This window comes from Amblyomma americanum, chromosome 4 (assembly GCF_052857255.1).
Source record: "Amblyomma americanum isolate KBUSLIRL-KWMA chromosome 4, ASM5285725v1, whole genome shotgun sequence".
Lineage (NCBI taxonomy): Eukaryota > Metazoa > Arthropoda > Arachnida > Ixodida > Ixodidae > Amblyomma > Amblyomma americanum.
Genome location: NC_135500.1, coordinates 197,564,392 through 197,579,098, shown reverse-complemented (window position 1 = coordinate 197,579,098; position 14,707 = coordinate 197,564,392). Strand labels below are relative to the sequence as shown.

The 14,707-nt window shown below is 50.4% G+C and overlaps 1 protein-coding gene across 2 annotated transcripts in view; it reads right to left on the bottom strand.

The window, feature by feature from the left end:
* The window catches only part of Shrm (shroom), a 484,278-nt gene that overhangs the window by 306,982 nt on the left and 162,589 nt on the right, over positions 1-14,707 (bottom strand). The window contains exon 2 of one of the 2 annotated variants that reach the window (XM_077662861.1): positions 3,027-3,680. The exons of the other annotated variant lie outside the window; for it this stretch is intronic. Within the exon in view, the coding sequence (XP_077518987.1) occupies positions 3,027-3,680 (654 nt within the window). The remainder of the gene's footprint in view (positions 1-3,026; positions 3,681-14,707) is intronic. 2 annotated transcript variants of the gene reach the window in all.

The following is a 14,707-nucleotide window of genomic DNA, read 5'->3' as shown; positions in this document are numbered from 1 at the left end:
CCGTACTTGAAACGCTACCCGGCCTCTGGAGTCGTTCCAAGGATCTGTTCGTGAAAAACGAGCACTTATCATCGCGTGTATATATATAAATAGACGGTTGCCTGGACGTGCACGTCATCAGGCGAAGCACGCAGACTGGCAGCATAAAGCCTTTAATTATTATGGCGATGCATTCGTCTAGACGCCCGCGCGCAGATTGCGCTGAGGGACAAGCACAATGTTGGTGATTAACGGGCTCGGCTGAGATAAGATCGTCTACCGCAGCGAAAATCCTATTCATCCCCTCACGCTCCTACGCCAGACCAGCTGATGAGCGGGGCAATAAAGATATTGAGAACCGCAAGCTGATTATAATAGCCATCGTGTACGGCTATGGTAACAGACGTCAGGCCACGTGGTGTGGTTTGCTTCTGAGCCATTAACAGGAGCACTTCCGGCACCCCTCAAGACAAAGAGGTATTCAAAGGTTAGGACCAAAGTTCCAGAGATTTCAGTAGGGCTTCATTAGAAAAGAAACCAAGCGGCGAGAACACTTCTGGCCAAGGCTACGTACATGCTTACGCTTTGTTTGTTGTTGTTGTTGTTGTTTTCAACGTTTCGCTTTGACAAAAGTTCTGCGTACTCTCACAGCTTGCTCCATTCCGTGCTGTTCGCATAAAGAGCTCCTTTCTCTTCCTACTGAGACAGTGGCTACCAGTTCTTTTTAGCTCTGAATGGCTCTAATGAGGTGCTGAAGCTAAAAAATAAAAAGGGGGGGGGGGGGGGGGGGGGGAACTGACGAGTGGGGGTGCGCTCAAAATTCTGCCATGGTTCTGCACCCAGTCGCTCACGCAACGTTCACAAACGATTCCTCCTCCCTCACGAAACAAAACGCGCACGTAAGACAACCGGCCAAGATCAACACGACACAATGAGCCATCCATTCTGCCAACGTTTCTTCGAGACGAGCGCACGCCAGTGATCGGTAAAACGCGAAACGTTCCTCCTTCCAAGCTGGTTAACTAACCCGGACATAGAGAAGACGCTGACCAGATGGAAAAACACATCCTACAGTCCGCTTGAAGTATTCGTTAATTTCTTGGCGGCAACTCTTTTTTATCGTTTTCTTGCAGTGCACGGCGGCCTTCCAGCCAATCAGTTCATTTCCGCCGGCCGGACGGGCGCCACTGCAGATGATTGCCCCGCAAGTGTAACGGCCGTGTGCGCGCACCGCCCACCCCATATGCACGGCTGATTGGGCCCGCAGATAGGGCCACCGGACGGCGCTCCATTGTTCGGGCCCGGAATAAAGGGGGACTCGCCTTAATTGGCAAAGGCCGAGTGTCCGGCTGCGAGAGCGGGCCCGGAGGAAAAGACTAAAAAGCGCTTCCTGAACGGTGCGCATAATTGCACGCACCGCTGATGAGGAAGAAAAGAGCAACAACGAGGTGGTAAGTAGCCGTAATCGAGACCGTTGCAGGACAGTCGATGAGCGCTCGTCGATTGTGCAAACTGCGCCGATCAAAGAAGGTCCACGGTGCTGGCTACAGACTATGGGGCTATACGGGCGCGCGCTTGGTACAGCCGGAAGCTGCGCGCGAGACGAGGAAGACAAAGGCGTGTGGGAGAATGCCCGCCGCCCTGCTTTACTTAAAGAAAAATAGCCCCCTTTCTAACGGTGCCTGTCTCCGGTTGCTGCTTCCTGATTTTGTGCATGACGGAGGCTGTGAAAGGTAGCGGCTCAAGGAACGCACTGCTCTTCAATCGTGACTTTGCTTTTGTATCGGAGTTTACAGGTCCAGGAGCATTAAGATATTAGTAGATAATGGCGCAGCTCTGGAACGGAGATGAGCGCGTGATTCTATAATAGGCGTCGTTACGGGAGCACTGTGGCCACGAGCTCGTGCAGAAAGGAATAACACTGGCACGTGGTGACAAAGATGGCCAGACAGGCATGCGACGAACTTGGAAAGGTACTCAAGTAACACTTGTTGCGTGGCTAGTCGGTGCATAGTTCTATACACTAACGTTAGCAGAAAACACGAGACATTCACAAGAAAGGTGAACTTAACTGGAAAGCCGACTGCTTCTTTATTGGGCAAGCTCGCACCCAACAAAGAAGAAAAAGAAGCTCGGTGGCGGTGGTGGCGACCATCTTTGAAAGAATCGGCGCTGAAAGCCGTTGACGCATTAGAACAGTGCGCGATGGGCTCCGTCTTTCGATATCGTACAGCTCGCTATCAGCAAGTGTCTGCTGCGATCCGGTCGCTATAGTTAATCCGTTGATTTGCTTGCCCGAGATCTACCTCTTCCACAAGGTTGCCAACAACTTGTGGGATGGGATCGCGAAGGGTCACGATAGTTAAAGCGACTGTGCTCCGCCTTCGTGTCGCCATGAGAACTTGCTGCTTGGCAACTGCGTGCATATATACTGGCACACGAAAACTCTCGGTGCGCGCAGGATAAATATTCGAGACCACGGGTTTTTGCTTCTTGTAGTAACCACATCTGGGTGTGTGTCGTCAAGTGTGCAGTCGTTGAGAACATAAGCTGAAATGATGGATTCACACCCATAACTTACTGGTGACTCCGTTCTGCCAAGAGAACACGAACCAGCGACGAGATATCGAGACTTGTCTCCACTCTGGTACCAGTATTTACCTTTGTATCGGTACATGTTCTCGTAGCTGCGCAATGACACCGGGAGTTACTGGTTGTCGCTCCGTCGTTCCAGATTAATTTATCCATGGCAGTACACGTCCGATTCCCGCCAGTTAATGGCTTTATATCTGCCTGTGCGAGCAACACTGTGTCAAGTGTAACGTGATTTCCCTCCGTATATTTTGCAGAAACTCAGAATAACCATGAATCGGTTCTAATCAACTGAGGCCATCTTGCCATATCAGAAAATGAATGTTATAATAAAATACTCAGAACCATTGCGCCAAGCACCTGTCAAGACGGTATTGGTTGCATTGCACGCTGCAAAGCTTAACTATATAGTGGTTCCTGGAAAAAGAAAAATTCGATGAACAAAGATAACTCACGTCGAGCCTCCAACGGCGGGACTAGTCGCTCCGATGCTGGGCGGTCCCGAAGCGGTCCCGGAGGTCGCCCCTCCGGAAGACGACGACAACGACGACGTGTGCCCTCCGGATGAAGACGGGGGTGGCGGCAGGGGCGGGGGCGGCGGACTGGGCACGCGGGCCACCCATTCCCTGTTCACGTAGTCGGGTTCGCCATGGGCGCCGCCGCCGCTGGTTTCATAGCCCGAGTCCTTGGTCAGCTTGCGCGGCGAGCGCTGCTTAGGTGGCAGTGGTGCGCTGTCCGGCAGGGTCCAGGTCGAGGACCACGCGCGATCTGCCTCCTGGTCCGACCCGGTCTCGCCGGACTGCTGCTGCTGTTGTTGCTGGGGCACCGCGTTCGAGTGCGCGGAAGGGGAGATGGCATGGCGCTTGTCGCGCGACAGGTCCCGCTGCGATCCCCACTCGCGACGCAGCGACTGGCGCGACTTGGAGCAGCGCGACGACGAGGAGTCGGCCAGGTATAGCGAGGCCGGCCTCCGGCTGGAAGACGAAGACGCGCCGGGACCGCCTTCATGGCGACTGCTCCGGCCCCTCAGCGACTGCCGCAGCGAGGAGGCCTTCTGCCAGAGGCTCTCCCGGGTCGAGACTCCAGACGAAGGCGGCGACTCGCCGTTCCTGCCAGAGCAAAGGCGAGAGAAAAGGCCACCGTCAGGAAGTTAATAATAATAATAATAATTGGTTTTTGGTGGAAAGGAAATGGCGCAGTATCTGTCTCATATATCGTTGGACACCTGAACCACGCCGTAAGGGAAGGGATAAAGGAGGGAGTGAAAGAAGAAAGGAAGAAAGAGGTCCGTAGTGGAGGGCTCCGGAATAATTTCGACCACCTGGGGATCTTTAACGTGCACTGACATCGCACAGCACACGGGCGCCTTAGCGTTTTTCCTCGGAAGTTTTGCCCTCCGCGCATTTTTTGGCCGAAGTGCCTCCTAAGGTAATCGTGAAACAAAGACGGCTTGTTTCTACGCCGTGGAAGTCAATCCTCTGTTCATGTGTGAATCCATACGCCTGTCTTTACATTTTGGCTTGCTGACGACGAAAGTGCGTAAGTTGTGCCTGAGGCAGAAAGTAGCAGTATAAAGACAGTTCAATCAGTCAACGGTTACTCCGTTTTCATGGGATTTAATGCAGGTTACACATTTTGCTAATCAGCGTTAAATTGTTCGGGTAATTAGACTAAAAAAAGTCAACTTTTATATTTGCGATCTGAAGCACGTCTGCGACTGGGGTATGCCATTGTGACCCCATTGCAACTGACTGACTGTTGTTGGCTTAAGTAATGCTTGAAATTATAATAATTGGTTTTTGAGGACAGTAAATGGCGCAGTATCTGTCTCATATATCTTTGGACACCTGAACCGCGCCGTAAGGAAAGGGATAAGGGAGGGAGTGAAAGAAGAAAGGAAGAATAGGTGCCGTAGTGGAGGGCTCCGGAATAATTTCGACCACCTGGGGATCTTTAACGTGCACTGACATGCTTGAAATTGCAAAAGCGGTTTTGTTCGCAAAGCGATTGGCTATTCCATTCGTTTGTGTGGGTGCGTGAATACGCATTGCTATGTATCTCCATTGTGAGACCATCACTGTTACAAATAAGCGATGCGTAAAACATATGCTAGGCATTCAGTCAAAAGGAGTTTACCAACACTTTGCTTCGCAGCCTCAACTCAACCGCGTCGGCGTACATCCGCGTATTCTGACGTATTATTAGACCTCTACAGCCACAATAAGCGCTTCGTCGTCAGGTTCCTGCAATCAGCATTTATTATAGGCTGTTTTGCCGAAACTCCTCCTTCGATGATAATCTTTAAGTTTTGTTTTTGTTGTGGCGTCACCAACCTACAGCACGTGCCCAAATCTTTAATTTGTTTATTTCGGGTTTCCTATTCAAGACATCCTGTGTAGGTTCTCCTCTTGTCCCTCGTCCTTTTTCGGCTGGCAAAAATTGTTCTTCGACATGTCTTACCAACTGGCCCACCATTCAGCCTTGCTCCTATTCAAGAGAGCCGCTATTGCTTTGCTCCGAAAATAACGTCAACTTAGATTAAAAACAGCAGAACAGACATCCTTAGACCATCCTGAAGATATTTTTAGCTTGTCTACAGCATTCTCCTTTTTCTCTCTACTCACCCTTTCCTTCTCTCTCACGTTTATTTTTTTTTTCTGTTCTGATTCACAACAAAGTGTCGGTATTCGTCCCCATCATTGTACACACACCATTTACTGCGCACATAAGACCTAATATGCCAGACAGTTAGTCCCTAGAGGCGTGTCGAGTGACCTGCACATGTCTATGCGATGCAGTGCCGCAGATTCCACCATTAAAGTTGAACCTCATTATAACGAAGTCGAAGGGTCCGCGCGATTTCTTCGTTATAGCCGTTGCCTCGTTGTAACGGTACGCAGCCTAGGTTACAGCTGCCGCATACCAGCGGGCTTGACTGCCACTGTGCATACTGAAGAAAATATAACCGGCGCTCAGTGTTTCGCCGACGTTCATTACGGGAACTTTAAACACGCATCCCAAGCGCGCACCATGCGCCTCCTAGAACAACGCAGTAGAGGACTTTGAGCGACCCATGCAGGATATAGTTTCGTTTTCTGGGTGCTGAAACCGATACGGACCGCTATTAAAAAGGGCGCTAGGCGGCGATTTGGTCGCGAAAAGCCTTCTTGCGTCAAATGGAAAACAGGAAGGCCGGCCAAAGGTTGTTGTTAAAAAAGGTTAAGACGTTTCGGCTTCTATACTAAAGCCAATGAACTCACGCAAACTTTGTTCAAACATACGGAAGCCGAAACGCCTTGACCTTTTTCAAAAACAGCCTTTGGTCGGCGTTCCTCTTTCCATTTTTTACATGCATTTACTACCCAACCAGACGAGACGACGTCATAGTTTAGATTTCATGAAAACCCGTTTTGATGCGGCTTCGCCGCACAGCTCACAAGCACGTGTGCCTCAAGACTTATACACCTGTCACACGGCATTCCTTGAAGGCATTTCCAGCAAAGGCACCTTTTTTCACCTAAGGAGAGAAAGCTTAAAGGAGCAGCGACGCTGCTGCACGATGCAGCCCAAAGGTGAAACAGTCGTTGAGGCTTAGCACTCCCCGAGCCAGCTGAAGTGAGTGCTTTAAAATTAAAGTGAGGAATTCTGTTCATTCGTTGAACTCATGCATTTTTTTCATTCTAATTGCTTGCTTAAAAGAACTGCAACAGCTGCTCTCATCAGCAGCAGCAGGTTTTGTGTATTGCCTTGGCCACCATGGGCACTCGGTGTTGCTGCAACACTTTACTGTCTTGAAATCTGGGCATAAAATATAAACACCCGTAAAAAAAAGCAAAACCAGACACATTTCGTATTTTTAAAAGATGTTTTCTAACATTGTTGGCTGCATCTTTTTTTTCATTGCTTTTAGTTTTTTGACGTTGGATGGCGCTGCCATCGCTGGTTCTCGAAGGCCGCTCATTTGGGCTCCAAAGGTCTCGGACCGGCGCCTTCGCCTCCAAGGCCCTTAGCGGAAAAGGCGTAATATTTGTGTCATGTAGCTGCACCTTTTACGCCTTTGGATATAGGGAGCCGATTCTCAAAGGCCTTTGCGGTACCCGTGTGACAGGGGTATTACTTCCCCACATTACAGAAGTGCCTTGTGAAGAAAGCATACGCCAGAGAGGAGGCGTTGGTGACCACCGCCTTTTGAGCAACAGAAACTGTATCGCTCTTTCGTTTCCCATCGCTTGGCCCTGCGAAACCAGCAAGACACCGATACTATTAAGGACAGCAAGCGAACTACCGAGCCGTCTTAACTATATATGCTACCATGGCGCGAAAACGCGAAGTGAAGTGAACTGCACAAAGAACCAGAAAATCAACAATATTATTCTGGCACCACAGTATACTGACTCGGAGAAGAAAGGACAGGACGAAGTGCTCCTTTATTCTTCTGCTTGTCCATCTATAGTGGTACCATAGCGCAGTGTACCCTTACCAACTAACCCAAATTTCCGTCCTTCTGCAGACAAGCAAAACGAGCTGGCAGTGGGCCGTGCCAAGCGATGACCTTGACAACTATGTCAATGTCCAACTCCAATGACCTTGACAACTATGTCGAGGCACAGTATAACGCAGCGTGTCGCGCACTGCGCAGCGCGAAATAGTCCAGGGTGTCGCGCACCGAGTTTTTGGCGAAGAAGCTAGCGCCAGCGTCAAACCACTAGCCACAGCTGACGAACTTTCCAGAAACAGGCTCCACGCAGACCCCGTTAGATTAGGGATAAATTTTCCATATGGGTTGAGGAGGTTGTGTGCAGTGATAACAACATGCCACTTGGAACAGGTACGGAAGTGGTGGCCACCGTTACAAAACAACATAATCAGCGCGAATTGGCCAGTGGGTTTCACTGGAGATTCGTTATAACCCGTTGTAGGAAACTTTTACGTCGTAAAAACGAGAAATCAAATGCAGGGGCTTCTATTGGAACTTCCAAACAGGATGGATTTTGCTACATTATGTGGTATCCATTATTTCGTTACAGACCGTTTCGTCAGAGCGAAGTGACTGCTTTGGAGAGCTCTTAGCTTGAAGAATTGAAGACGCATGGTAGGCTAGACGCTATCGAGAAACTCGAGAACGCAAAATGAGCCTTTTTGAATCTTCAAAGCAGCACACATAATATGACAGGCAAGGATGAAGAGAATAAAAAAAAGCTGCATAGTTTGAATATGCATGTAGCGGTTTGCCGCAGTTTCAGGCGGCACGCTGAGCGTTAAGTAAAAACAATAGCTGTAGCGGAACACCTAACCAGAAGACAGAGTAAACAACTCTCACGCTAGATAAGCACTGAACGGGCTGCCATTGCAAACTGCTCTACTGTGGCTTCTGCAACTGTGCCCTACATCGACGCCAGCACAAGGGAGCACCATAGTGCTCTGTGACATCACGGCACAGTTCCCTCGCTTTCACGCACAAAAAAATAATAATCGCATCACAGCTTTCGCAACGTGCGACGGTGGTAGAAAACCACCAGGCGTCGCCCTACAAGGCGCGCGCTCGAGATAAGCGGCCTTCCCTCCGAGAGTGAAACCAGCCGGATTGAAGGACCACCCGCGGCGGGGGCCGCGATATCGTCCGCCATTACGCTCCGTGGTGCCTGCTTCCGCGCAGGTATAAACACGTGTCTCTTCATTCCGCCGACTTTCTTGTTCCTTCCTTCTCCTCTTTCAGCGCATGCATGATCTACAGCCCGCAGCGCCACCGAGAGAGGGTGAGCGAGGAGTGTCGGCGGCTGTCCTCAAAGCGTCTTCAGCCTAAGCCATCGCTCACGGCGCTTTCAATGGACCACGCGGTCGACGCGGTGTCGGAACAGTTTTCCATCGCCGCTAATGGGCCATATAACCCGGAGAGAAGAGCATTCCCGGGGGGATTTCTGTTCGCCGGACAAAGAGCCCGTCCGCCGCCGGCGCGGCGTCAAAGATGGCGGCGGGCCAGCCGGCGAGCAGACGGTCGTCGTCGCAGTTGAGTTCGGCCGCGTAGCAGCCGACGCCCATACGGTAATGCGGCGCGTCTGCATCGCTCCGCGCCGCGACGCGTCTGCGGCCAGAAACACACGCAGCGAATGAGTAGAACAAAAAAAAAAAGTAAGAAAGCCAGGAGTGCGTGCGCTAAGCAGGAATTCTCTCCGGACGCCTGTAAATCTGGCAGAGCCGCGCGGATGCCCCCAGCGGCGGCCCTTTTGAAGTGGGTACGAAACGGCGGCGCCTGGCTTGTACGGCTTTCGCCTACTTTTTCTTCCCCCTTATCCTCTCCCCGTGTACATGTGTCTCAGCCACAACGTCTCACCTGCTGACGCCTCCGGACCGTAAGGGGGAACACGAAGCCACGTACGCCCCCTGAGATGAAATGGACAGGATGCGCTTACGGACAGGCGCGAGGTGCAAGCTGCAGGAGTTTGCGTTTCGGGGCATACAAAAGCCATGCCGCCGCTTTTTCCTAATTATTTTTTTTTATTTTTTCATGCTATTGCATCCAGGGAGGAATTCCAAAGAAGAATATAACAAAAAGCCCCTTACTTTACTGAAACTTTGCTTAAGCTCTACTGAAACCCTTCTTTTGCGCCGTGCGCTAAACATCTGCGGCATACGCAAAAGTTTCGTTGAATGTCGACCAGCCGAATGAAGCTATTGGGAAAATTTTCGTTTGCGGTTTAAATAAAATGCGCTGTGCATGATCGCAGACTTCCCGCCTGCTGGAATTCCTTCGAACACTGCAGTGAACTGCAAGTGACGACAATGGCAGCCGACGACCATTGTAGGTGCTGGTGTGCGTGGTGACAGAAACGTGCAGGTTCGCAGAACTGTGCCACAAACTCGCATATTTAACCAATATTAAGTGTCACTGCGGTGGAGGAATTGCCGGCAGAAAAACTTGGGGCCTTTTTTAACACGTTCTTAAGGGAGCAAGTGCGAAAGCATTTAGCTTGCCTGCTATGGTGTCTGCAATGAGTGGCTAATCTTCTTCAGGGCATTTTCTCGCAAAAACTGCCATTTGAACCGGTTCCATTTCCCTGATATGGTATGCATGAGTAATCACATTATGGCGTGTTCGAGTAGATCCATTGGATTATCTATGAAGTTATACTAATGTCCCCATTAACCCACCTTAACCCATCAAATAAATTACCTTATTTCATTTTCTGGGGGCGGGCGTACTTCGAAAATTCGGGGGTCCTTCGATTTTCAAATATGGCGGTGCCCTGTGATTGGTCCACTGGTGGTCACTGGTTGTTGATGACGTCACAACCATCTCGACTAATCAGGGAATTTCATGACAGAGAAGCCGGATTTTTTTTTTTTGCGAGATAACAACCTAAATGCTATTGCATTTATAAGGACTCGCTTAGTGCGCTGGTTAATCTTAGCAAGGCGGTCTGGTATTCTAGCTGCGCGAACAGCTTTCTTTACGTTTAATATGCTTAATAATGCGAAAGCATTAGACAGCTCATCGACACGAGAACCACGCGTCGCCCAAAAAGTGACCGCGTTACAAACTCGCCATTGGTAGAAACGGTGTGACGTCATTAAAGACTGGAATATACGAAATGTCAACACGTAATAGTCAGTACTAGCACTTGCAACTGCACCAACTACAAAGGAATAGAATAGAATAGAATTAGAATATAACTGGAATATAATTATAATATAATTGGGAATAGAATTAGAATGGAAGTTGACTAGAACTGTAACAGGACCTGAAATAGAATTGGAATAGAATTGCAGTGCTTTCGCATTACTCGCACGTAAGTTCCTCAAGTGCCCCCAGTAGTTTTTTATTTTGTCTGTGAGATACCCGTGCACTTATCGGTGTCAGATGTGACACCCAAAGTCACCCAAGTCACGCTCAGTTCAAGTGCGCGATGCTAAAAGTGCTGCTATCAAAGTGACGCGAACGCTTCCGACGTTCTCGTTAGAAAAGGAAAGACGCAGTAACTATTCAAAGTTCGCGGTGGCCACCTAAATCGCGTCGTGAGGAAAGGGATGAAGGACGAAGTGAAAGAAGAAACAGAGAAATAGGGGCCGTGATAACCGCCTGTGGTTATCTGTTATCCACTGACATAGCGCAGAACGCGGGAGTTTCTGAATTTCGCCTGCATAGGAACGCCGCCGCGACTGCCCGGATTCGACCTTCATGACGACCTCGTGTTGTGCAGCCTAACGCCATGACCACTCAGGCATCACTGCCAGTGATGGAAAATGTGGCAATGCGAGTACGTCCGCTACACGTGCCGCGCAGAGGCTGCTTCGTGCGACGAGTGGAGTGCCGTCAATCGAGGTCTTGCGCCGCAGGCCAGGAATTAGTGCCCACTCGGTGTTGCCTCGCTTGCCTGGGGCCCCCATCAGGACCCATCAACGCGCGGTCCTCAAGTTGCCACGCGAGGTCACGCACCGGAAAGATCCGAGCTTGTCTCTTATTTATACTCGCACGGCGTCCTTCTCAACCAGACTGCGATGCTAATGAGAGCCTTGTCTCACGGCTGCCATTGTCGCCGCCCGGGTTGCAATGGAGACGGTGGGAATTTGCTCAGACTAAAATGAGGCTGAACATTCGCGCTGCACCTGATGTTGTGCTGCTTGTAAAACGTTCGCTTTACGACAGCCAAGCAGCTCTTTACAGTGTCGTCGGTCTAGTAGTAACACAAGGTGTGGGACATGTCTAAGTCACATAAGATTCGCCCTAGGAACATTTAGAAGCCGGTGAACGCAGCTAACTACCTGGAAATAGGAATAATATTTGTTTGTTTGTTTGTTTGTTTGTTTGTTTGTTTGTTTGTTATAAATAACGTCAATGCTTAGGCACGAAGTACACAGGAACAAACAAATACGAAAGTGAAATACTGAGATGAGCCAACAGGTTACAAACAGCATCAAAAACATATGTTTCAACAACGAAGAAGCTCATTTTTTCTAGAATTAATGCTGCACGTCTTCGATTAAAGATTTATACAAGGGCAAATAATTAATAAAAACAAGGGTAAAATTTATAAATGAGCACATAAGTGCAGAGATGATAACTCGGCATGCATGTGTAGAAAGTGCAAGTTTGACGTCCGTTTCACTGACAGAGGACTGCTTCTGGATCGGTCAGACTACAGGTGACGTAGAAAACCTATGCTAACACTTGGGCTCGTAAAGTATGGTTAGGTTTCTGTAGCTCCAGGAGAGCAAGATCTTTCTCAGTTTCACCTCGGGATAAATACAAGTTTTATTCCGCAAGAAAGACGTGTGCTAGCCTGCGTGTGCGAGGAGGTATCCATCGATCAGGACACTCCCTGAAACTCTATCATCTACACTCTTTCCTTCCCGTCCTATTTTCCCTAATGCGGAGCAGCAGGCTAGGTCACTTTGACTCCGGCCGACCTATCCACATTTCTTGTCGTTAGAGTTCTCACTCATTCACTCCTTGCAAGCTTGAACAACTCACGGAGTCTTAGAAGTTTCCGTTTGTGTTTCGTAAAGCCAAAGCAGAAAGTGTCCCTTAATTACAACTAAAAGTAAGAAGAGTAAAGGGGAAGACGATACACAACCTCTGAATGGAGAACGGTTCAAACGCTTCCTGGAAATTCCCGACTAACAGATACACTTGACGGTTGAAGCCGTCGCGATTCCATTAGTATTTCTTGGACGTTTTTTCTACTTCTTTTGCGTAGCGCGCCAGAGTATCTTTGCTTTCGGCGCATACCTGGCCGGCGCAAAGTGAACCGCACTTGCCCAATCGGCGAAGAGAAATGTCTTCAACCCAGTCTGTAGGATACAGTGTCTCTTCCTAGCAAGAGGTATCCGGGGCTAGGAGACGGAGATTTTTATCCCGAAGGCGATTTGCATACGGACCTCTTATCTCGGGCCTGTTTTCCCACAGCAGTTTGACCTGCTCGGTGCTAGCCATCCCCCCCGCATCTTCTTCCTCCTTCCTGTGATGTTCGCGACTTGTCTTGTCGCCGCACAGAGCGCCGCTCTTACACTTTTTCGCCTCGCACCTTTTTCACGTCTTGGGCGGCGACGTCGGCGCCGCATGCTTTCGGGACGGTACGCCAAGGCACGACCTGGGCGTTTTACTCTGTATTACAACCAGCGGCAGATAACGGACAGCAGCTCTGCAACTCCTGGACCCCCGTGCTTGTCTTCCGGCCGACCCAAAGCTGCCTTTCGCGCCCGACGCTGCAACGTGACGACCCAGCCTCCGCTTCAGATATACGGTCACCGCGGGTTCCGATAGCGAGTGGGCCGAGAGACGGACAGCCGGCGTGAGGAGGCTAGCATTCGCTCGCCTCTCAAATGTTACGTGCAGCAGAGGCTCAAAGGCCGCTTGCACGAGAAAGCACTGCTCTCCGCGTTGTGGGACTAGGAACGCGCGCTGAGGCGTGTCACGAAAACCACCTCCGTGAGGTCGCGTCCGAAGCAAGCCGGTGCAATCCAAGACAGAGGACAAGCAAGAGAAACACACATTAGGGCTGGTATCTGCAACTGAATTCGATGTATGTTTCTGTGGCTTGCCCTTGAGTCCGCTTGTTCGTTTCTGCCAGCAATGTCCCCCAACTAGCGTAACTAGCGTCTTTAATATTGCCTTCAACTCTACGCGAGAAAGAGCAAACGCTGACCGCTCGGCAGACCAACATGGATGAGCGACGATGGAAGCGCTGTTTCACGAACGGCTGCTCTAGTCATCCGAACAGCGAGCAGGTCAAGGCCGGCGGTTTGTACCTCGCTGCACCCAACTACAGAGACGAAGCGCGGTGGTTGGTCGGTCGGTTAGACCGGTTACCACCGTCTGGCCTGCTCTCGGCCATCTGCGGAGCATCGCGTTTTCGGCCGGCGCAGACAAAAGCCCCGGCGATGGGAGGTGCGCGTATTTGCGCCAGGAATGCGCCGAGAGCTCTCTCTCTCGCCGACTGCATGTCTCGTATCTGGAACAGGCGGGGATCGGGGCTGCGGCCGTTATTCACGTTGCGGAAGGAAGCAAGCAAGTACGGGCGCATCTTTTTCGCACTTCGCATCCTCGCGGACTCTCGGGAGGTGATGCTGCCGCGACCTTGAAGTTGGTCGTCTGCATAATGTATGCGCCCGGTCGGAAAGGAGAGAAAACTTAGCGAAGATGGGGTTCAAACGTATAAAACCGGTCCGGCCGGTAAGAGCGCGTACGGCGGCCCTAAATCGCCGCGCCGGGACCATGGGCAACGCAGTGCGTCGATTCGTAGTCTTTGTAACACTTTTGGGCAGCAAATGGGTTGGCCGCAGCCCTATAAATCCTCGGGATAAAACACTGCGGTTTGGCGGTGGTTTACTTAGTAAGAACTAACGAAAAATACGTCACTAACGCAGTTAGGGAGCGAAGAGACTCCTTTGGTTTGTTCGGTGTTGCAGCAACTTCCTGGTGATAGCCTCGTTTGCACACTGGGGGTATGCCCCCGTTTCTGACGTTCGGTCAAGGCCGCTTAAATATACGTGCCCCAAAGTCACGCTTCTTGACAGGGTGCCGGCCGATAATTCCGGTAACAATTGTGCGAGTAGCGTTCGTTGCTTCCGCATTTCAGAACCATTGGAGAGACACAGACAGCGCTAGCAGTGGCCGGAAGTGTCAGGTTCCATTCCGGTTCCCTCACCGGAAGCGAAACATTTCTAGCCCAAGACGTCAGGACGCATCATTTCAGGCAAATTATATGGCAGGCCTGAATCTGCGCAGCACTCGCGGTAGTATGGTATGATCGCGTGTTGAGGTGAGATGCGTTAGCTCAACGCGGCACTATAGTATCTGTAACAAGCGACTGCAAAAGGAAGGGCGCGTGCAGGCTTAAACAGTCAACCGTTGAGAGTGTCATTTACGAAGCGTCTCCACAGCGTCAAAGTTCTTCCGGTTCAATGTTCCGTTGTGGTTCATACCAGTTGAAAAGGTTAAAGTCGATTCAGATGACGAAGTCCCGCCTAGTATAATTACAAGTAAAAATGGATACTCCTTCTTTACGATATACCTCGAGCTTGGCGCATGATGGCCTTAGCTGCCTATGTGCCACAAAACCCAACACACACACACGCCTTCCTTACGGAGCACTATGGTCGCGGGGCAACCATAGCGCTCCACAGAGAAAGTGACCCT